The sequence below is a fragment of the Asparagus officinalis genome, chromosome 8 (genome assembly GCF_001876935.1).
Source record: "Asparagus officinalis chromosome 8, Aspof.V1, whole genome shotgun sequence".
In the NCBI taxonomy this organism is placed as follows: Eukaryota; Viridiplantae; Streptophyta; class Magnoliopsida; order Asparagales; family Asparagaceae; genus Asparagus; species Asparagus officinalis.
Window position 1 is genome coordinate 8,820,798 of NC_033801.1, and position 24,592 is coordinate 8,845,389.

The 24,592-nt window shown below is 39.5% G+C and overlaps 1 protein-coding gene across 1 annotated transcript; it reads left to right on the forward strand.

Annotated features, from left to right (window-relative positions):
* LOC109822990 (premnaspirodiene oxygenase-like) lies at positions 1,048-18,447 on the forward strand. The gene is made up of 2 exons (XM_020389298.1): positions 1,048-2,050; positions 17,832-18,447. Exons 1-2 carry the CDS (start codon positions 1,079-1,081, stop codon positions 18,441-18,443), a joined length of 1,584 nt encoding a protein of 527 aa, XP_020244887.1. The 5' UTR covers positions 1,048-1,078; the 3' UTR covers positions 18,444-18,447.

The window sequence follows — 24,592 nt, forward strand, 5'->3', positions numbered from 1 at the left end:
AGAATTGAACTCGTTTATTTTTTTTATCATAATTAGGATTTTAAACCAAATTCAACAGTAAATAATAATAAAATTCAAATTTCTAAAGCTCAGTAGAAAAATCATACCTTTTAAGCAGATTCAACAACGGACACACCGGGGGGGGCCTGCAGGAGGGTGGGGTCGGGAAGGGGCGCCAAGGGGGGCTCGGGGGGGGAAGGGGGCTGCGCGAGAGGGGAGGGGGAAGGCGGGGGTCGGGAGGAGGGGGTCGGGAGGGCTGTCGAGGGGGAAGGGGGGAGGGGGCTGGCCGAGGGGGCGAGGGTGAAGGAGGGCTCGGAGGGGGAGGCTGCCGAGGGGGAGGGGGCTCGGGAGGGGAAGGGGGCTGCCGAGGGGAGGCGGGGATGGCTCGGGGAAGGGGGGGTCGGGAGGGGGGGTCGGGAGGGGGCTGGCGATGGGGGCGGTGGGGGAGGTCGGGAGGGATGGGGGCCAAACCCCCCACACGCCCCCGGCGCCGCGGAGGGAGGGGTCAGGAGGGGTAAGGGGGATGGCCTGGCGGCGGGAGCGGCCGAAGGAGGGGGGCAGTCGGAGGGGGGGGGGAGAGTAAGACGAGAGGAAATGAGAGAATGGGGGGCTGGCCGGCTGCAAAAATAAGTTGCCCTAGGCAACCTAGACGGAATTTCCGTCTAGGTTGACCGTGCAACCTAGACGGAAATTCCGTCTAGGTTGACTTTTCCGTCTCGTTTGACAAACTAGACAGAATTTTCCGTCTAGTTTGACCCAAACTAGACGGATCAACCTAGACGGAAAATTTCCGTCTAGTTTGATTCAACCTAGATGGAAATTTTTTCCATCCAGATTGTTCTATCTAAATTGGTCGTTTTTCTACTAGTGAGTCCCGTATGTTTTCAACTAGGCGTTTTTTAAAATCGACCACTTTTTGGCCTGTTGGTCAAAAAGAGGTCGATTTTGCTAAATATTTAGCAAAATGATCAATTTTGCTAAATATTTAGCAAAATCGGTCTATTTTGAAAATTTTCCCAATTATATATTGTAAGCATCAGGCTCAAGTCATGTCTGAAATTTATATACTAGCTTGTACATGCTCATTTCATTTGTCAACCCCTGGCTTCAAGCAACTCCAGTCATGGAGATCCAGTATCCTTCCCTTGCCTTAACCGCTGCGCTCCTCCTTTTACCACCCCTCCTCTTCATTCTGATCAAGGGAGTCGCAGGCTCAAAGCCTGAAGGGAGCAAAAAACTCCCACCAGGCCCATGGAAGCTCCCGTTAATTGGTAATATACACCAGTTATTAGGTGGGCTGCCTCATCGCGTCCTTCGAGATCTTGCCATCAAACATGATCGCGATCTTATGCTTCTTAGGCTTGGGGAGATCAACCAGGTCATCGTCTCTTCAGCTGAAGCCGCCGGAGAGATCATGAAGGCCCACGATCTAAACTTCTGCTCTCGTCCTCAACTCGTCGCGTCGACTGTCATGCTCTATAACAATACGGATATCGGTTTTTCTCCCTACGGAAGCTACTGGCGTCAGCTTAGAAAGATTTGCATTCTTGAACTCCTTAGCGCTCGCCGAGTCAAGGCTTCATTTGGGATAAGGGAAGAAGAGATTTCAAATATGGTTAAGAGCATCTCTGCAGCGAGTGCTGATCATTCAGCAGTTATTAACCTCAGCGAAAGGATTGCGTCGTTAACCGATGCCATCATCTCAAGGACGGCCCTAGGTTCAAAGACTAATCATGGGAAGAGGTTGATGCGCGTGTTGAAGAAACTCGAGAAACTGGCTTCTGGGTTTGACCTTGCAGACATGTATCCATCTTTGGGGTTTATGAGTGCATTAACTGGGATAAGTTCACAGTTGAAGAAGAGTCATGGGGAGGGCGATGAGATTCTCAATCAGATAATTGAGGAGCACTTGGCTAAGAGGAAAGCTAATGGTGCTGTCAAAGAAGCTGAGAAGTTGGAAGAGGATCTGATAGATGTTCTTTTGTCAATTCAAGAGAAGGGCGACCTTGAACTACCTCTCACAAAGACCAATATCAAAGCTGTGATCCTAGTGAGTATGCTTTACGTAATAGATAACTATTTGACAAAGTTTATTAGTCATCCATAAATTTCTAACTAAATTCATTAAGGATAACTTGTGGGAGCAAACTTACGCATGAATTTTCAACAATCTGAGACAAAAGGTCGAACTGTCGATTTAAGTTCATCATTCATCTTAATTAATTCCTGTTGGATATTTTTTTTATCAAACCTCACATGGACTGCTGCAGCTGCCCATGTTTTTTTTCTTTTTCAAAAGTGGTGGGCCCCGCCAAAGTAAAATTTGGACGTGGGGCCCACATGCATAGTAAAATATATTATTTTATTAATGCATAGTATTTTCCCAAACGTTATAAATAGACTCCAAATCCTTAAGAAAAATTCATTCCAAAAACAACAATCAATATATACAGATATATATGTTGTAGAATAGCTAGTTCTCGTAGGAACAGTGCCTAGACCGAGAAGGTCTTATAGATCGAGGAGATCTTTGTCTGGTAGATTGAGGAGATCTTTGTCTTATAGATCGAGGAGATCTTTACCTGATAGATCGAGTAGATCTTTGCCTTATAGATCAAGGAGATCTTGACAGTACTGGGTCGGTGCACACCAGAATACTGGGCTGCTGTTCTTGGAAGCAATTTGGCATTGGGATCCTTGCACCGGAGTAGGCCAAATAATGCTTTAAACACAGCGTTTTACAAACGCGCAACAGCTGAGTTGAAAATTTTTAAATTACTACACTTCGGTTTTCTTTTCAGTTTTTACTTTTATATATCTGTATTATTCCAGATTTAACCACAAGCGCCACCAATCTTAAAGCATTATTTTGATCTACCATGGATCCTGCGATGACTCTTGGAATGGATTGTCTTAAGTTAGAGAACTTTGACGGTTCCAACTTCAATGCATAGCGTCGGAAAGTAATCTTTGAGATACAACGCCTAAAAATATATTATAGGGGGGGTTATTGCTTGGGACAAATTAGGGCCAAGTGGAAAAATTATTCCAATGGAATAATTTTACCCCTTTGGGATATTTTGAGTGTCGTAAAGTGAGATAAAGTGGGATAATGGGATAATTTGAGCCTTTGATTTGACAATTCATGTGAGATAATTGATGATGTGGCACCTTATTAAAATATAATTTTATCTATTAATTACTTCTAAATTAACTTATCCAATTGGTTTAGTATATTATTTAGTATATTATTATAATATAAATATTATTGTACTTTATATTAAAATATAATATATTCTACTATACTTATAAATTACTATTATTAATTATTATATTATATTATATTAGCATGCTATACTATATATAATAATTAATATAATACAATATCAATATATTTAATATAATATTTAATAATATAATATTTAATATAATACATTATTTTATTTATATAACATAATAATTATAATAATATATATTAAAATAATAATTATAATAATATATATATTAAAAGGTATCATGTTATAGTTAATATATTATTAAAATATTAATGTATGTTATTATATAATATTATTAATATATGTTATTAATATATTAATATATGTTACTAAAATATTATATAATATTATAATAAATACATTATATTATAATTACTAATTAATATTATATAATAATCTATTACATAATATTAATAATATATGTTATTAAAATATTAATATATGTTATTATATAATATTATTAATATATGTTATTACAATATTATATAATATTATAATAAATACGTTATACTATAATTACTATTATATAATATTATTAATATATGTTATTAAATTATGTTATTAAAATATTAATATATGTTATATTTTATATATCATGTCATATATTTATAATATAATTGAAGTAATACAAAAATATTTTAAAATTATCCCAATTGCCTTCAAAATGGAACAACATTGTTCTAATATGGAGGATGGGGTAAACTATTACTATTGGGACAAAAAATTTGTATATGAGTGGGGTAATTTTATCCCAAGTGGTGTAATTATCTCACTAGTATTCCAAAAAACCAATAACACAAAAATGTATTATCCTTGTTCCATTATCCCAATGAATAACACTATGAAATAGAATCCCCAAAATTATCTCATTATCCCCCAAAATATCCCAACCAATAACCCCCGATATGTGGTTTCTGAGGAGAAACCTGACTCTGAAGAAGATTCTGAATCTGAAACCTCTTGGGCTAGAGATGATCACTTCTGCAGGAGTTTTCTTAACTTCCTGGCCGATCATTTGGCAGATGCTTATATCAACAAGCCTTCTGTAAAGGAAATTTGGAATGCTCTGGAGAACCAGTACAAGGATGAGGAGAAGCTGTCCAAATCTCACCTCATTTACAAGTTTCTGGACTTGAAGTTTGAAGTTGACATTGAGGTTTTGCCTCAAGTTAAAGAGCTTGAAAAGCTTGTTATGAAGTTGAAGGATAAAAAGATCAGTCTTTGTCAAACCTTCATCTCTGGTGCAATTATCAACAAGCTTCCTCCATCTTGAATATCATTCTTTACTGATATTCGAAGAAGGAAAAGACAGGTGACTTTGTCTTGTTTGAAGAGGTTCATTCGGGTCGAGGACGAGACTTGGACTCGCACGAAGACTAAGCTTCTTGCTAAGCAGAAGGTATCTGCTAACATGGTGGCTGCTAACTCTGAAAAGGGTAATAATTCATCTTTCAACATGAAGAAGAAGTTCTTTAACAAAAGGAAGAACCAGAATCCAAATAACCGGAACTTTCAGAAGAAGGAGTTCAATAAGAGCGGCAAATGGTTCAATTGTGGGAAACAAGAACATTTTGCCAAGGACTGCAAAGCACCAAAGAAATAAACTACACACAATATCAATCAAGTTGATGATTGTGTGGTTATGCTCCTTCAGGTAACAACCCAAATAACATCTCTGGTTGGTGGTTAGATACAGATGCTACTTGTCATGTCTGCTCCAACAGAGATCTATTCTCTTCTTATGTTGCTACCAAAGAGAATGTATCAATGGTTGATCGTTTTGTGGTTCCTGTTCTTAGAACTGGGGCTGTGGTGCTGACTCTCTCTTCAGGGAAGACTCTCACATTAAAGAATGTGAAACATGTTTCCTCAATTGCCAAAAACTTAGTCTCTGGAAGCCTGCTATGTGATGCAGGTATGAGGTTGGATTTCCAAGGAGGTAAGGCTGTATTATCCTTTAAGAAAATATATTTTGGCAATGCATATCGTACTGATGGCATGTATAAAATCAGTACTATTGCACCCAACTTGGTTATAAATAAAGTATCATATTCTGCTTACACCACTACATTATAGCATAATAGGCTAGGACATGTAAATTATAGAAAAGTGTCTAGCATGGAGAAATTAGGATTACTTCCAAAATATGGGGGTAACAAACCTGAGAAGTGTGAAGTTTGCGCTCAAGCAAAGCTGACGAGGAAGCCATTTTCAAGTGTCACGAGCAGCACCAACCTGTTGGATCTGATTCATTTAGATACTTGTGAGTTCAAGAGCTTCGTCACTCATGGCGGCAAGAAGTACTTTATCACATTCATCGACGATCATTCTCTCTTCTGCCACATTTACCTGTTAAAATCTAAAGATGAAGTCTTCAGTAAGTTTGTCGAGTTTCGGACTCGAGTGGAGAAGCAGCTTGGACTGCAGGTAAAAAACTCAGGAGCGACAGAGGAGGAGAGTACCGATCTAAGAAGTCGAAAGCATACTTCAAGGAGCATGGAATCATTGCTGAAACTACTGCTTCGTATTCTTCGCAAACTAATAGGATTGCAGAAAGAAAGAACCACACATTGACCGAGATGGTGAATTCGATGCTAATCACATCTGGTCTTCCTACCTGCTATTAGGGAGAGGCATTGCTGATGGCAAACTGGATTCTAAACAGAGTACCCTACTCCAAAACTGATAGTACTCCTTATCAGTTATGGTTGGGATATCCAGACTCTTTGGATAATCTCAAAGTATAAGGGTGTCTCGTATATGTTCGAATTCCAGATATCAGAAGACCTAAGCTCGGACCAAAGGCTAACAAATATATGTTTCTTGGCTTCACTAAAGATAGCAATGCTTACAGGTTCCTGGACCTTAGAACCAACTCCATCATTGAAGCTCGAGTTGCAGAATTCTTTGAGGATAAGTTTATCAATGATAAAGGCTTATTGCTCAAAGATATAGCAAAGAATGCTAGTACGTCAGATGCACCAGAGGAGACAGTTCGGAAAAAAACTAAAAATATCAATGATAAAGGAGTTACTGAACCATCTTCTAAGCGTATCAGGTAACAGAAAGATTTTGGAGATGACTTCATCACCTATAATGTGGAAGGAGACCCACAGACTTTTCAAAAAGCAATGTAGTCAACAGACGTTCTTCTGTGGAAAGAAGTTATAGATGATGAGATGGATTCATTGATCCAAAATCATACTTGGGATCTAGTGGATGTACCTGAAGGTGCAAGGCCTATTAGTTGCAAGTGTATCTTCAAGAAGAAGCTCCGTCCTGATGGTACTATTAAAAAGTACAAAGCAAGACTGGTAGCAAAATGATTCTCTCAGAAAGAAGGTATAGATTTCTTTGATATCTATACACCAGTTTGCAGGATCACTATCGTCAGAGTGTTTATCGCATGGGCGGCGATTAAAAGGTTTGTCATACATCAGATGGATGTGAAGACTGCCTTTCTCAATGGAGATCTTACAGAAGAGATCTACGTGGAGAAACCAGAAGGACTTGATACTCTAGCTGGTAAGGTTTGTAAACTTGTTAAGTCTTTATATGGACTTAAGCAGGCACCAAAACTCTAGCATGAGAAGTTCGATAGGGGTTGTTCACAACAATAGGTATCAAGTCAATGAATCTGACAAGTGCCTATACATCATGTCGCTGAAGAAAGGTGATGGTCATCTGCCTCTATGTGGATGATATGATCATCATTGGGAGTCTTATGTACGCGATGAGCTGCACAAGACCAGATATAGCATTCGCTGTAGGAATACTTAGTAGGTTCACAAGTAATCCCGGAAAGCTTCATTGAGATACTGTCCAAAGATTGATGAGATACTTGAAAGGAACTACAGGTCTGGGTCTATTATGAGTGCAGGTCTACTGGAGGTTTTGTCTTCACTATGGGTGGAGCTGCCGTCTCTGTGCAGTAGGAGATGAAGCTGAATAGCTCAGTTGTTTTTTCCGAGACCTTCCATTGACAGAATTGCAAGGCGCAATTACTATCTATTGTGATAATCAAGCGGCGAGTGCTGTGGCAGCAAACTCGATGTTTAATGGAAAGAAACGGACCATTCGTCTGAAGCATGGTTATTTGAGAGAGCTCATCTGTCAAGGAGTCATCTCTGTGATTGACGTCTGATCATCAGAGAATGTGGCTAATCCTTTGACTAATGGTCTGAAAAAGAACATAGTCAAAAGAACGTCTATTGGAATAGGTCTCAAAGTTTTGTAAGTCTTACAAATACTTACCATTTCTATCAAGTTTTTAGTTCAAAGCTTATGCTACTAATGATAATATATTTGGTTCAAAAGTCAAGTAAGATTTATAAAGTTTGGTGAGTCTTACAAATACTTACCATTTACATCTAGATATTAGTTTAAAGCTTATGCTACTAATAAAGAGATAAATGGTTCAAAAGTTGAGTAAGATTTACAAGTGAAAGGGTTCAAGTTTTTTTTGGATTAGTCGGTGTCTAAGACAATGTTTGGGGGTTGCGTAACTCGCTCTGTAAGGAACGAGGTACTTAATTGATCTTTGATCTCCCTCTAGTACTATCCTTACCTGGCTGAACTAACCAGGTAAAACTTTGATCTTTTCACCTAGGATCCTATCATGTAAATGGGATGGCTGTTAAGCCTTAACGAGTCCAAAGCATTTTGGATGTGGAGTGTTAGATAAGAAACACACCTAAAGCACTCACCTAGAATCCTATCATGAGAGATGATGACTTTTAAGCCTTAATGAGTTCAAAGCATTTCGGATGCGGGATGTTTGATAGGAAACATGCCTAAAGAACTCACCTATGCATGGGTGGAGATTTGGCCGTCTCCTATGTTGTCTTATGGAAAGATACCTAGAGCTCTAGTAGAAACCAGGACATGCACATGGCTATAAATGTGCAAAGGCAAAGGCAAAGGCAAGTGTGGTTCAAAGTGAAAACCACCACAGATAAGTTTGATCTTGTGTGATCGCTGAATTTTTAGACATGTGCTAGTTCAAGTCTCTGCGATATCATGCATCTATCTTTTATTCAGTTGATCTAAAGGGGATTCAAGTCCTTGCGATATCTTCCTTATGCACAACGATTGAAACGACGACACTGTTACACGACACTAGTTTTAAAAAAATTATGGGGGATTGTTGGATATTTTTTTCATCAAACCTCACATGGGCTGCTACAACCGCCCATGTTTTTTTTCTTTTTCAAAAGTGGTGGGCCCCACCGAAGAAAAATTTGGACAGAGGGCCCACATACATATATAGTAAAATATATTATTTTATTAATGCATAGTGTTTTTCTAAACACTATAAATAGACTCCAAATCCTTAAGAAAAATTCATTCCAAAAACAACAATCAATATATACAGATATATGTTTGGGTCAAAAGTTGATATTTTCATTGGTGACGAACTCATTACAATTTTAGTCATTACAATAAGTTCAAAAAGAAAGAAAGTCGATCTTTTTATAAGATCTCCTTTATACAATGAAAATAAAGATTACAACTCTTGTCAAACAGCGCAACGGACGTTTATCACCCGCTGCTTGCGTGGGATCTTTGCATGTGCCGGGGATGTTAATATCCGTGGACCGCCACGGATCAGATCTGGTTAGCAGAAGTTGGATAATCAATGCTCTCACTTCACGAAGGAAGTAATTACAGTAGCGGTGATTTTGACTAAGCAAAATCACGGCTCTTCTCGGGATTTAAGACCAAGCTTAAATCCGGAGGAATAGGGGACGGGTCTCAGATCTCTCGAACTCCACTCTTTATGCGCAGGAGATCGCCAAGATCTGCTAACCATTGCTGTAAATTCGTGGCTCCACTCTCCAATTTGGCACCCGGAGCCTCTATTTATAGGCTTGGTTAGCGGTTTTCTTGGATCAAAATGAGGGATTCCCTCTATCTTTAGTTAGAGACTGTCTAACAATAATATCAGAGCAGTTGGAACTCCCAAATCCGAAAGAATCCATAAAAGAACTGAAAAAACCAACTTTTGGCCGAACAGTCACCCGTGGCTCGGCCTGGCCGAACCACCATTTGGTGGCTCGGCCCCGGCCCGTGGCCGAGCCACTGGTCTGACCGAGTCGCTTTGGCGCGATTCGGTCGCCAGGGGCTTTATCTATTTTCCGGGTTTTGACTTGTCCCGTCGTTACGCGTATTTCGTCGTTTCGTTGACTTGTACGCTTTCCCGATTCATTTCGCGAACGCATGGATAGCTTGACGGTGGCCGATAAGTGTGCGGGCCACTTGGTTTGCCGATTTGATGGCTGGTAAGTACACAGGCCAATTGGAGGTGGCCGATTAGCACGCAGGCCACTTGGTTCGTCGATTTGGTGGCTTGTGAGTACACGGGCCACTTGGAGGTGGCTGATTAGCACGCAGGCCACTTGGTTTGCCGATTTGGTGGCTGGTGAGTACACGGGCCACTTGGAGGTGGCCGATGAGTGTATAGGCTATTCGGTTCGCCGTTTCGCTTCATGTGTTCATCGGCATCGGATAATCCTCTTAGACTTAGATAGTGGCGTTCATCACCTTCTCTCTGTCTCGAGCTGTGCGTGGATACCTATAGGCATTTTTAGACGCCTACAGATACCCCCTCCAAAGTATTTCAGACTCATTCTTTTATGGAGGAGTCTGGAATGCTTTGGATATGATAGTCCCCCGCCTTTAGTCGGTGTCAAAGGACCTGTGAACTGTTTCAATTCTTGACTTCCTCAGCCTTCAGTCTATCCAATGCTTTGTCGAATAGATGAAGTTCTTTCGGTGCTGCGTTTATCGTTTGACCGTTGTCGAAGTCTTGAATCGGAATTGGTGAGTTAGTTTTGGCTCGTGTCATTGAGTTGACTTTGAACTGATTATCTTTGTCGTAACGCGTTGACCGGCATTGACCTAGGGCTACGCGTTGCTCGGCGTTGGCCTTAGGGTTTTGTATTGATTGGCGTTGACTTTCATCGCAACGCGTTGATTGGTGTTAATACGGTTTATACTCATACGTTTGCTGGAGTATACACAGTTTAAGCTCTTAGGGCATTGGAGCGTGGCGATCCCAAATTTTAGGCTGTAGGACCAACTATTAAAGTTGTTTCATCTGCACGTGTGGATCTTATTCCAAATTTGTTGCATGCTCAAGTCACGAGACCAACTAATGAAGCTGATACGCCAATGACTCACATTTATAGAATTTTTGGCAAATTCTCAGCCATCAACGGGTTTGATAAGCCTTTACCGACTACCGTTTGAGTTGGGCTAGCATGCGGATTGTTTAAGTCTGTTCTGCATGTAACGTTATGCTAAAAGAGTTAACTCTTTTAGTGCTACGATATTGAATACGTAGACTTTATCTTTCTCCTGTGAAAAGACTAAACAACAACATGTATCAGACGTAGACTTAGGATTTTTGGCAAACCCTCAGCCTTCAACGGATTTGACGTGCCTTTACCGATTACCGTTTGAATCGGGCTTGCATGCGGATTGTTTAAGTCCGTTCCGCATGTGACGTTATGCTAAGAGAGTTAACTCTCTTAGTGCTACGATATTGAATACGTAGATTTCATCTTTCTTACGGGAATAGACTACCCGGCGCATGTTAGGCGCTGACTTATCCCTACTTAGGCTTCGGAATAAAATTCCCCGTACGTGTGACGCACGGATTTTGGCGTTATGAATAACAACCTGTCACAATATTGAATATGTGGGCTTTTGTTCTTTTTACAGTTAAGAACTAACCGGCAACGCGTGTTAGGCGTTGACTTATCCCTACTTAGGCTTCGGGATAAAATTCTCCATACATAAAAGGCATGGATTTTTATTGCTATGATGCTAAATACGTAGACTTGGTCGTTTTTACGGGAACGAACCACCCAGCAACGCGGGTTAGACGTTGACTTATCCCTACTTAGGCTTCGGGATAAATACCCCAGACTGGATTCTGATGTCTTTTTTAATCGGTAAAAGACTAAACCGGCAACGCGTGTTAGGTGTTGACTTATCCCTACTCAGGATTCGGGATAAAATCCCTCATGCATAAAAGGCATGGATTTCTGTTGCTATGATACTGAATACGTAGACTTGGTCATTTTTATGGGAACGAACCACCCAACAACGCGGGTTAGGCGTTGACTTATCACTACTTAGGCTTCAGGATAAAATACCCCAGACTGGATTCTGGTGTCTTTTTCAATCGGTGAAAGACTAAACCGGTAACGCGTGTTAGACGTTGACTTATCCCTACTCAGGATTCGGGATAAAATTCCCCGTACGTGTGAAGCACGTATTTTAGGAGTTGAAAAAATGATGTCTTCTTCTTGGGGCAAAGACGAACCCGATGTGGGAGAGGAAGAATTTTATATTCTCTTTTTCCAAAGCTGAAGAGGAAGAATTTTATATTCTATCTCCAGTTGAAAAAGGAAACTCCAAGTGGGATCTCCACTTTAAGAATCCGGGAAGGCGAAACTAAGAGTGGGATCTCCACTCTGAGAATCAAAAAGATTCGGATAACCCTAACTGTCGGAAGGTTTGATTATCGAACTAAAGGTGGGTTCCTCGTTTATCGAGAATGAATTGTGGTTTTGGCCCTAACTGTAGGAAGGTTTGACCAAACGGGAGTTTGAGGAATCGAGAGGAGATTTTGGTTGTGGCCCTAACTGTAGAAAGGTTTGACCGAATGAAAGTGAGAGTGTGAGATGACCCTAACTTTTATAGGTTTGATCCTAACTGTAGAAAGGTTTGACCGAATGAAAGTGAGAGTGTGAGATGACCCTAACTTTTATAGGTTTGATCACTCGATTTGTGGACCTCTCGTTCATTAAAGGAATCGGGAGGGGATTTTGACTGTGGTCCTAACTGTAGGAAGGCTTGACCAAGTGGACAGCGAGAGTGGGAGTATTGACTTGTACAAATCACTCAGTAGGGGTTCTTGGTGTTAAGTGATAAGGACTTAACACGAAGGGGCTTGACAATTCGTCAAGGATTAACAGATCAAAATTCTAAGCATTATATCCGGACTCTAACCATGAAAGTGTTGAGTGCACGAACATAGCGGAAGTTTGAATGGATTAAACAGGAAAGAATTTTGGTGGTCCCACCATCAATTAGTCTGATCGGTGGGGGATTTTGTGGTGGGAGACTGTGAGTCATCAAACACCAATAAGAGTTTTGTGAGGGAAAATTGATCCAATGAAGTGATCGGACCTCATCTCAGCAAAAGAGTGTTCGGAAATCATAATAGGAGTTTAGTGTTTATCACTTTGTTCATATTGATCGGGTTATCCCTAAGAATATTACGTTTAACATTCTTCCGGGAACTTCCCGTTATATAAATTATCCACCCCCAGCTTTCTTTGCAAAACTGGGTGTAACGAGGAGTACGTTATCCTCAATCGTATGTTCGGGTTATCCTTAAGAATATATGATTCTCTAGGAACTTCCCATTAAGAGTGGGAAACAGTTTAGACTCATATACCTATTGGAGTATTAAAAGGAGCAGTTTATACTCTTATACTTGTCGGAGTGTTCATTCGACTTAACTGAGCGATATAATGCCGGCTTCAATCACGGTTTGGATGATATTCTTAAGAACAAAGCAATCCTTGGTGGGATGAAGGACCCTCCTGTGGTACGCACAGTACTTTGGATCCGTAGTATTTTCAGCTTCCTCCTGATTTGCGATAGGTGGTAGCTTGATCTTGTTGTTTTCAAGGAGGGATTCGAAGATGGCTGGAACGTCTTCATCCTTGAAGGAATACTCTTTTTGGAGTCTCGGGTCTGAAGTCTTTTGCTGCCTTCGAAATTGTTGTTGTGACGTTTGATTAGTACCAACAGCCGCTGCAAGTGCCTTGCTCTTACCACAGGAGGTGAAGTTCGAGTTCGGAGGATTAGCCGTCGGTTGGCTCCTCTCGGCCTTCTTCCTTCGGAGGAAGCGTTCGGCCCGCTCTCCACGCACCTTCAACTCTTTCCAGTTGTGAACGGTGCTACTCCCATAACTTCTAGCACGTCCAAAGAGAGGTTGTTGTGGCAGGTTTGGAGGATGAAGTCCTCTGTGATCGGATCTCGGCAGTTCATCGCCTTATTCCGAAAACGCTTGACGAAGTCATCGACTGTCTCGTCATCTTCTTGCTTCTCATCGAAGAGCATCCTGATTGACACCTCAGCATCATCGTCAAAGAAATGAGCGAGAAATGGGTTCTCTAGGTTGTCCCAGCTGTTGATGCTTCCAGACTTAAGACGGCTGTACCAATCGAAGGCGGGCCCGCGAAGAGTGCCAACGAATGACCGAACCATCAAGGCTTCATTACCGGAGATCATGCCCAAGTGGGACTTGAAGTAGATCAAATGCTGAGTGGGCGAACCCTTCCCATCGAACGGTGTGAAGTTGATCAGGTTGAACTTCGCCGGATACGGGATCGAATCCCACTCTCTTGGGTAAGGACATGGGATCCCGGTCTTCTTTACCTCTGAATCAGACATCAGAGCGTTGATTTTTTCTCGAGATCCTTTATCTTTTCGTCCTCGTCTATATCATGCTTCGGACGATTTGTGAGAGGAACAACGGGGCAACCCCCAGTGTTGTCATCATTGCCGGGACCACCCCCGGTATTATTATCTTCAGTGGGACCACCCCTAGTGTTCTAATCAACGGGAGGGTTCTCAACATTGAGACGTTCATCCGCATCTGAATCGCTACCTGCTTGGTCAGCAATGTTGCGACGACTGGATTCACCGAACTGATTGGACAGAGCCCGAATTTATTGGTCATGCTCTTCCCTCATTCGTAGCATAGCCATTTCTATTTCGATCTTGAATGCCTCTTTCTGCTTGGCCAAGGCATCCTCAACCATTTTGGCTACTTCCTCGGTGTTAATCATAAACACTTCGCGGGATTGTCCCGGACTGGATACCGTATTATCAGAAGCGATGGCCGAGTTAGCATCCGATACTTCATCATCCGGGGATAACCCTCTCTGCATTCTCTGATAGTCCCTTTGTCTAATAGTTCCTGATCGTAACTGGGTTAGACGATGCGATACAAGCGGGTCAGAGCTAGAAGGTCGAATCGATTTTTCCTTATCAGCCATATTTATTGTGACTTCCGAAAGTTCGTCACCTTGAACGGCCAATCGTTTCTTGTGGAAACGTCTTGGCTTGGACTTAGTCGCTCCGTTAGAGATACTCTCAAATACCGAGATCCTCTGCGAAGCGGTCTTGGGGCAGCTACACGCTGATAATACTACCCTGATAATGTTTGTGCACGGACAATGAGAGTCCGTTTCTCGGGTACTTCTCTTTCGAGATCTGTTCGTACCCCTAGCCCGATAGTACAACTCATCGGTCTGAAGACCGGAGCAACCTATCGTGTGTTGGCATGACTCATCAGGTATAACGTCATCGTCTGACGAATACGTTTCCTACTGAGGACTCGATGCCTTGTTTACGTCCTCAAGAGTCACGCGTTTAGAGCGGCGCTTTTGGGGACGCGAACTCTTGACGGGTTCTTGGACTTCAATTTGTCGTCCGAGGCGGTCAAGTGCAGGGGTTTTCTCATTATACAAAGGTCCTGATTTGTTACGAGGGCATGTGCGACCCCCAGCTCGAATGGCTGCTCGGGGTTCAGTCACCAGACCCAAGCGTTCTTTGATCGGAACATTTCCTCGATCCTCGTGCAAAGGACCCAGGCGATCCGTCATCCTCATCTTAAAATAGGATAAGTCTCTGTGGTCGTGAGGTATCACCAGAAGTGTAGAATTCATCGGGACAGGAATAGGGGCCGTTGGAAACTCGGACGGGACTGTAGGAAGTGAATCAGCAGTGAAACGGATCGAACCAGTTCGAGTTTTGCTCAAACCACCATTTGGTGGTTTGACTTTGGCCGAGCCACCATTTGATGGTTTGACTTTGGCCGAACCACTATTTGGTGGTTTGACTTTGGCCGAGCCACCATTTGGTGGTTTGAACTTGGCCGAGCCACCATTTGGTGGTTTGAACTTGGCCGAGCCACCATTTTGTGGTTTGAACTTGGCCGAGCTACCATTTGATGGTTTGAATTTGGACGAGCCACCAATTAGTCTTCTGGTTTCTCCGACGTCTTCGGGCACCGTTTGGGTTGTTTTTAATGCCGGTTTGGACTTTGGCTTCGAGACTCAGCGTGATCTTGGTGGCTTCTTGACCACTTCTTTCTGCTTCAACTTCTGCGCTTCTCGCACGAGGATCCGTGCGTGTGCAATCAAGGCATGATGCTTCTGAATGCGCTCCTCGAGGGTTGAGCGGGTCCGTTTGACTTGGATCCATTCATTCGCTGTTGGCTTGGAGGATACGCCATTCATTTGCTGTTGAAGGGGTTTGCACCTTCTGGACTTCAGATCCGCTTCGTAGTGAATCCCGTCAATCGGCTCCAAAGCCTTACCGAGTCGACGCACAAGTCGTTGGCGCTGTCTTTGGCGTGCCCTCTTTGATAGGGTTGACACGCTTTCAGCAATTAACTCCTTGGTGGAGGAAATGTCCAGATCTGTAGATCCGGGCTCATTGGAGGCCAGAGGGGCATTACAAGGCGGGGTTGCAGCGGCAACGGGGACCTTGATCTTCCTATGCTTGTGAGGGGTGGAGGATCTGGAGGAGGAGGGCAACAGATACTCCTCGAATTTTAGTTGGTCGAACTCGTACTCGACCTCTTCGTAAACCGGGATCTGGATCCGTGGCTGCGGCACGACAGCTTCGGCAGCGAAGCTGTTGGCTCCCACTGTGGTCGCCAGCTTGTTTGGGTCAAAAGTTGATATTTTCATTGGTGACGAACTCATTACAATTTTAGCCATTACAATAAGTTCAAAAAGAAAGAAAGTCGATCTTTTTATAAGATCTCCTTTATACAATGAAAATAAAGATTACAACTCTTGTCAAACAGCGCAACGGACGTTTATCACCCACTGCTTGCGTGGGATCTTTACCTGTGCCGGGGATGTTAATATCCATGGACCGTCGCGGATCAGATCCGGTTAGTAGAAGTTGGATAATCAATGCTCTCACTTCACGAAGGAAGTAATTGCAGTAGCGGTGATTTTGACTAAGCAAAATCATGGCTCTTCTCGGGATTTAAGACCAAGCTTAAATCCGGAGGAATAGGGGACGGGTCTCAGATCTCTCGAACTCCACTCTTTATGCGTAGGAGATCGCCAAGATCTGCTAACCCTTGCTGTAAATTCGTGGCTCCACTCTTCAATTCGGCAGCGCTTCGCCCTCTTGATCTCCTTCCTAAAAATGAACACCTGAGCCTCTATTTATAGGCTTGGTTGGTGGTTTTCTTGGATCAAAATGAGGGATTCCCTCTATCTTTACTTAGAGACTGTCTAACAATAATATCAGAGCAGTTGGAACTCCCAAATCCGAAATAATCCATAAAAGAACCGAAAAAATTAACTTTTGGCCGAACAGTCACCCGTGGCTCCGCCCTAGCCGGGCAAACCAAATGGTGGCTCGGCCTTGGCCGAGCCACTGGTCTGACAGAGTCGGCTTTGGCACGATTCGGTCGCCAGGGCTTTATCTGTTTTTCGGGTTTTGACTTGTCTCGTCGTTACGCGTATTTCGTCGTTTCGTTGACTTGTACGCTTTCCCGATTCGTTTCGCGAAGCATGGATAGCTTGACGGCTGGCCGATGAGTGTGCGGGCCACTTGGTTCGCCGATTTGGTGGCTGGTGAGTACACGGGCCACTTGGAGGTGGCCGATGAGTGTATAGGCTATTCGGTTCGCCGTTTCGCTTCATGTGTTCATCGGCGTCGGATAATCCTCTTAGACTTAGATAGTGGCGTTCATCACCTTCTCTCTGTCTCGAGCTGTGCGTGGATACCTATAGGCATTTTTAGACGCCTACAATATATATGTTGTAGAATAGCTAGTATTCGTAGAAATAGTGCCTAGACCGAGAAGGTCTTATAGATCGAGGAGATCTTTGCTTGATAGATCGATGAGATCTTTGGCTTATAGATCGAGGAGATCTTTGCCTGATAGATCAAGGAGATCTTTGCCTTATAGATCGATGAGATCTTGACAGTACTGGGTCGGTGCACACCAGAGTACTGGACTGTTGTTCTTGGAAGCAATTTGGCATTGAGATCATTGCACCGGAGTAGACCAAATAATGCTTTAAGCACAACGTTTTACAAACGCACAGCAGCTGAGTTGAAAAATTTTAAATTACTAAACTTCAGTTTTCTGTTCAGTTTTTGCTGTTATATATATGTATTCTTCCAGATTTAACCACAGGCGCCAACAATTCCTTTAGGAAGGAAGGTGCGCACATATAAATTTTCGACATCTTATTCATTTCAGAAGCACCTACTTCTCATACTACATCATTTTTTACTTTTTTCAATTTATTAATCATGCAATATATTTCAGTGGTGCTTGTATGTGATGAGAGAAATCACAAGTTCATGGTGTGTTCAAGCAGGTGTTTTGAGCCTTTTTTTCATAGGAGGAACCGAGAATAATTACTCGTCTTGCTCTCATAACGAATATGAATTTTTATTCATTTATGTATTTATTTATTTTTGTCTAAGGATATGTTTAATGGAGGAACTTCAACTACAACCACTACCTTGGTATGGGCGATGGCAGAGCTCATGAGGCACCCAGAGGTAATGAAAAAGGTGCAATCAGAATTACGAAATATTCTAAAAGACAAAGAAACGATCGAAGACGAAGACTTGAGATCCCTACACTATATGAAGCTAGTCATTAAAGAAACTCTAAGGTTGCATCCACCGGTTCCACTACTTCTACCAAGAGTATGCAATGAATCCTGCAACGTGATGGGATATTATATCCCCGCGGGTAGTAGAGTCTTAGTGAATGCATGGGCGATAGGGAGAGATCCTAGGTATTGGGAAGATGAAGAAAGCTTTAGGCCAGAGAGATTTGATGGCCGTTCTGTTGATTTCGCCGGCGGTAGCTTCGAATACATACCATTTGGTGGCGGAAGAAGAGTATGTCCTGGAGTGACTTTCGGGATGGTCAGTGTGGAGCTTGCCCTTGCAAACCTCCTCTTTTACTTTGATTGGGAGCTTCCTGATGCGATGAGGCCTGAAGATCTAGATATGAGTGAATTTTTTGGAATAACAGTTGGAAGGAAGTCCGAACTTTGGTTGATTGCCAAGCCTCAAAGAATGTAGTTGCATGTTAATGATGAAACCTTATACATCATGTGTATTTGCCATGTAATAATCGTACCAGTGAAACTGTCTTGTTGGATGCTAGCTAGAATAAAGTGTATGTTGGGGTATTATCATCAAAATATGTGCGTTGCACATCATTGTTCATCAAAACGTTTTTACAATTTTCATTAATTTAATTAGTAGGCTGTTAAAGCTCTTGGTCCGTTTCTCACGTTCTATTCTACTCATCTTAACTTTTAAATGCAATTTTGACCCGCAGAGAATTATTTAGCAAATGACTATAAATGATTAAAAATCGTGAGTTATAGGTCATTAAGCCGTGAATTTTGGACTTCACAAAATTATTTGCCAAATGGTCGAAACCATTGAAAATGATCAAAAATTCTATGTTGTAGCGAATGAAGATTTGAATTTCGCTTTCTCAAAAATATTTGCCAATTGGCTGAAACCACTAAAAAAGCCAGAAATTGTGGGTTATAGCTTAAGAAATCATAAGTTTTGGGCTTTGAGAAATTACACGTCAATAGAGGAAAATGACTAAAAATAGCAAAAAGTCATGGGTTATAGCTCATGAAATTGTTAGTTTTGGTCCCCACAAAATTATATGTGAATGGATTGAGACCATTAAAAACGGTCAAAAATCATGGGTCATAGCTCATAAAATCATGAATTTTTGCCCACTTAAAATTATTTGCTAACATATTGAGATCACTAAACATGTCCAAAAATTATGAGTTATAGCTTATTAAATCATGAATTTTGCCCTCCTTAAAATTATTTGCCAATGTGTAAAAGTAATAAAAAACAACATCATATCCTTGGTAATAGCTCATTAAATCGTGTGTTTTTAGCTAATGAAATCATGAATTATGTCCTCCGAGAAATTATATGCCAACATGTTGTAACCATTAAACATGATGAAGAATTGTGGGTAATAACTCAATAGATCATGAATTTTGGCTTCCAAAAAATTATTTGATGATAGATCGAATAGATTAAATATAACCAAAAATTATGGGTTATAGTTCATTAAATCATGAATATTGGCCTCTGGAATATGATTTGCAATGTATCAAAACTACTAAAAACGGGCAAAAATTATGGGTTATAGCTGATTAAATCATGAATATTGGCCTCCACAGAAATATGTGCCAATGGGTCAAAACCATCAAAAATATGGAAAAAAATCATGGGTAATAGCTCATGAAATCATGAATCTTGGCCTCTAGAAAATTATATGTCAACGAGTCAAAACCACTACAAACGGCCAAAAATCATGGGTCATAGGCCATGAAATCATGAATTTGGGCCTCCGCGAATTGATAACAACAAAAAATGGTCAAATTTGTGGGTTATAGTTTATAAAATCATAAATTTTTAGCATTTGTGAAATTTTTCACCAAAAGATTGAAACCACTAGAAAACAAACAAAAATCGTTGGTTATAGCTCATGAAAACATAAATTTTGACATCTATGAAATTAGTTGCCAAGGGATAAAAACCACTAAAAAGGGCAAAAGACATTGTTTACAGCTCGTTAAATCAAAAAATTTTGCCTCCACGATTATTTGTCAACAAGTCCAAACAACTAAAAATGACCAAAATCATGGGTAATAGCTCATTAAATTGTGAATTTTGGCCACTAGGAAATTTTTTTACCAATAGATTGAAACCACTAAAAAATAACCTAAAATCATTGGTTATAGCTCATGAATATGAATTTTGGTCTTTGTGAAATTATTTGCCAAGGGATCAAAACCACTAAAAACAACCAAAAATCATGGTTTATATCTTATTTAATCATGAATTTTTGTCATCACGATTATTTTTTAATGGGTCAAAACCATTAAAAATGACCAAAAATCTCGGGTAATAACTAATTAAATCCTGAATTTTGGCATTTGGAGAAATATTTGGCAAATCACTGTAAACGATAAAAAATCATAGGTTATAGCACATTAAATTATGAATTTTGGCCTCTATAGAATTATTTTTCATTGGTCAAAACCACTAAAAATGGCCTAAACTTGTGGGTTATAAGTCATTAAAATATGAATTTTGGAGTCCACAAAATTATTTGCTAGCAAACCACTGAAAATGACCAAAAATCGTGAGTTGTAGCTAATGAAATTGTGAATTTTGTCTTTCGCGAAATTATTTACCAATGGGTTAAAACCACTAAATATTGCCAGAAATCAAGGGTTACAGCTCAAAAAATCATAAATTCTAGGCTTCGGGAAATTATACGCGAAAAGGTCAAAATGAGTAAAAATAGCCAAAAATCATGAGTTGTACCTCATAAAATTGTTAATGTTGGCCCCCGTGATATTATTTGCCAACGGATTGGGACCAGTAAAAACTTCCAAAAATCATGGGTTATAGCTCATTAAATTATGAATTTTGATCTTCATGAAATTATTTTTCAAAGGAAAAAATAACCAAAAATGTTAAAAAATTTAGGGTTATAGCTGATGAAATCATGAATTATGGCTTATGAGAAATTATTTTCCAATGACTTGTGGCAACTAAAAATGAACGGAAATCATGGATGCTCATTAAATCACGAATTATAGCCTTCGAAAAATAATACGAATCGAAAGTACAAAAAATGATAAATAATCGTGGGTTACAGCTCATTAAGTCATGATTTTTAGTCTCCACAAATTTTTTTGCAAATGGGTCGTAACCACTAAAAAGGGCAAAAAATTTATGGATTAATGCTCATCAAATTTGGCCTCCAGAAAATTATATGGTAATGAGTTGAAACCACAAAAAACAGTCAAAAATCGTAGGTTATAGCTCATAAAATCATGATTTTTTTCCCGCATGAAACTATCTGCTAACAAATTGAGACGACTAAAAATGGCTAAGAATCACAAGTTATAGCTCATTAAATCATGAATTTTGGTCTGCTTAAAATTATTTGCCATTGAATATAAATAACCAAAAAAAGGTAAAAAAATTCATGGGTAATAGCTCATTAAATGATGGGGTTTTAGCTGATGAAATCATGAATTATATGCCCTAAGAAGTTATTTGTCAATGCGTCGTAACTGTTGAAAATGGCCAAAAATCATGGATTATAGGCAATAAAATCGTGAAATTTTGCCCACTTGAAATTATTTGCCAACATATCGAGACCACTAAAAATGTCCAAAAATTATGGGTTATAGCTCATTACATTATAAATTTTGGCCTCCTTAAAATTATTTACCAACGTGTAAAAATAATAAAAATAGCAAAAATAGTGGATAATAGCTCATTAAATCGTGGGTTCTAGCTGATAAAATTATGAATTATGTCCTTTGAGAAGTATCTGCTAATGTGTCATAACCATTAAACATGGCCAAAAATCATGGATAATAGCTCATTAGATCCAGAATTTTAGCCTCCAAAATATTATTTTGCAACAGATCAAAAAGACTAAAAATTGTCAAAAATCGTGAGTTGTAGTTTATTAAATCATGAATATTAGCCTTTGAAATTTTTTTGCAATGGAGCAAAGCCACTAAAAATAGCCAAAAATCATGGGTTATAGCCCATTAAATCGTGAATATTAACCTCTACAGAAATAGTTACAACGTGTCAAAACAACCAAATATAAAAAATTATGGGTAATAACTCATAAAATCATGAATCTTGGCCTCTAGGAAATTATATCCTAATGAGTCAAAACCACTAAAAAAGGCAAAAAAACTGAGGGTTATAGCTGATAAAATTGTGAAATTAGCCTTCAGGAAATTATGGTTGGAAACCATAAAATTAGCAAAAAAAAATTATGGGTAATAGCTCATTACAATGTGAATTTGGCTTACATGAAATTTTTTACCAACTGATCTAAACCTCTAAAAAACAATAAAAAATCATTAGTTATAGCCCATAAAATCATGAATTTTGGCCTCTAAAAAATTATTTGCCAAGAGATCAAAACTACAAAAAACAATAAAAATCATGCTTTATGGCTCATTAAATCATGAATTTTTGTATCCATAATTATTTTTCAACGGGTGAAAACCACAAAAAATGGAGAAAATCATGGGTAATACCCTATGAAATTGTGAATTTTAGTCTCCGAGAAATTTTATGCCAACAAGTCAAGACCGCTAAAAATAGCTAAAAATTGAAGGTTGTAGCTCATAAAATCATGAATTTTAACCTCTAGGAGATTATATGCAAACAAGTCGAAGCTACTACAAATGGCTAAAAATTATAGATTATAGCTCATGCAATTGAGGAATTTTGGCCTCTACGAACTTATTTGCCAACAGTTTGAAACCACAAAAAATGGCTAAAAATCGTGGGTTGTAGCTCATGAAATCATGAATCTTGGCCTCTAGGAAATTATATTCTAATGAGTCAAAACCACTAAAAAAGGCAAAAAACTGAAAGTTATAGCTCATAAAATTATGAAATTAGCCTCAAGGAAATTATATGCCAAAGAGTCGAAACTACTAAAAATCATAGGTTATATCCCATGAAATTGTGAATTTGGGCCATAATGATTTATTTTCTAAAGGGTCGAAACAATAAAAAATGGCCAAAACTTGTATGTATAGCTCATGAAATTGTGAATTTTTGACTCCATCATTATTTAATTATGGTTGGAAACCACAAAAATTAGCAAAAAAAATTATGGGTAATAGCTCATTAAAATATGAATTTAGCTTCCATGAAATTTTTTACCAACAGATCTAAACCTCTAAAAAACAATAAAAAATCATTAGTTATAGCCCATAAAATCGTGAATTTTGGCCTCTGAAAAATTATTGCCAATGGATCAAAACTACAAAAAACAATAAAAAATCGTGCTTTATAGCTCATTAAATCATGAATTTTTGTATCCATAATTATTTTTCAACGGGTGAAAACCACAAAAAATGGAGAAAATCATGGGTAATACCCTATGAAATTGTGAATTTTGGTCTTCGAGAAATTTTATGCCAACAAGTCAAGACCGCTAAAAATAGCTAAAAATTGAATGTTATAGCTCATGAAATCATGAATTTTAACCTCTAGGAGATTATATGCAAACAAGTCTAAGCTACTACAAATGGCTAAAAATTATAGATTATAGCTCATCTAATCGAGGAATTTTGGCCTCTACGAACTTATTTGCCAACAGTTTGAAACCACAAAAAATGGCTAAAAATCATGGGTTGTAGCTCATGAAATCATGAATTTTAGCTTCAATGAAAAATTTTGCCAAAGGATCAAAACAAAAAAAAACGACCAAAAATCAATGGTTATAGCTCTTGAAATTGTGAATTTTGGTCTCCGTGAAATTATTTGTCAGCGGATAAAAACCACTAAAAATGGAAAAAAAATCATTGTTTATTGCTCATTAAACCATGAATTTTGGTCTTCACAATTATTTGTCAATGGGTTGAACCACTAAAAATCGCTAAAAATTGAGAGTAGTTACTCATTTAATTGTGAATTTTGGCCTTTGGATAATTATTTGGCAAATCACTATAAATGGTAAAATATTATGGGTTATAGGTCATTAAGTCGTGAATTTTAAACTTTGTAAAATTATTAGCTAATTAATGAATAGAACTTTAGATCCAATCACTAAATAAAGAAAAGATATGATCTTGATAACTAAAACTCAAATTATTAGCTAATTAATGAATTGATTAGGATTAAAACCGTAATTAATCAAGTTAAATTTGATTAGTGATGTTTAGGGAAATTGGATCCCAAAATCATGTTTTTTATTTGATGTATACTTGTTTGGCCAAGCCCCCCTTTAGTACATGTAAGATTTAGAATATGATTCATACCCCATGTTGATATTTATAAATTTTTTAGAAAATTGATTAACTTTAGAAAATTGCAGTTTTTGTTTCAACGTTCGGGTCGGTCGACTGACCCCATTGATCAGTCAACCGATAAACTCTTAGGATTTTGTTTCAATACTCTCGGGTTGGTCGACTGAATGATTATCATTCGACCGGTCAAGACTTGTGAATTTTGAATGCTCGCTATTCGGTCGACTGATGAGATATCAGTCAACTGATCAAGTGTCAGTCGACTGATTTGATGGTGTTTCCTTCTTTTGTGTGTATGGATCTTCCACACACATTTGATCGCAGACACAATGCACGGTCCCTTACATCGATACACGTGCACATCCATGAGGTGCA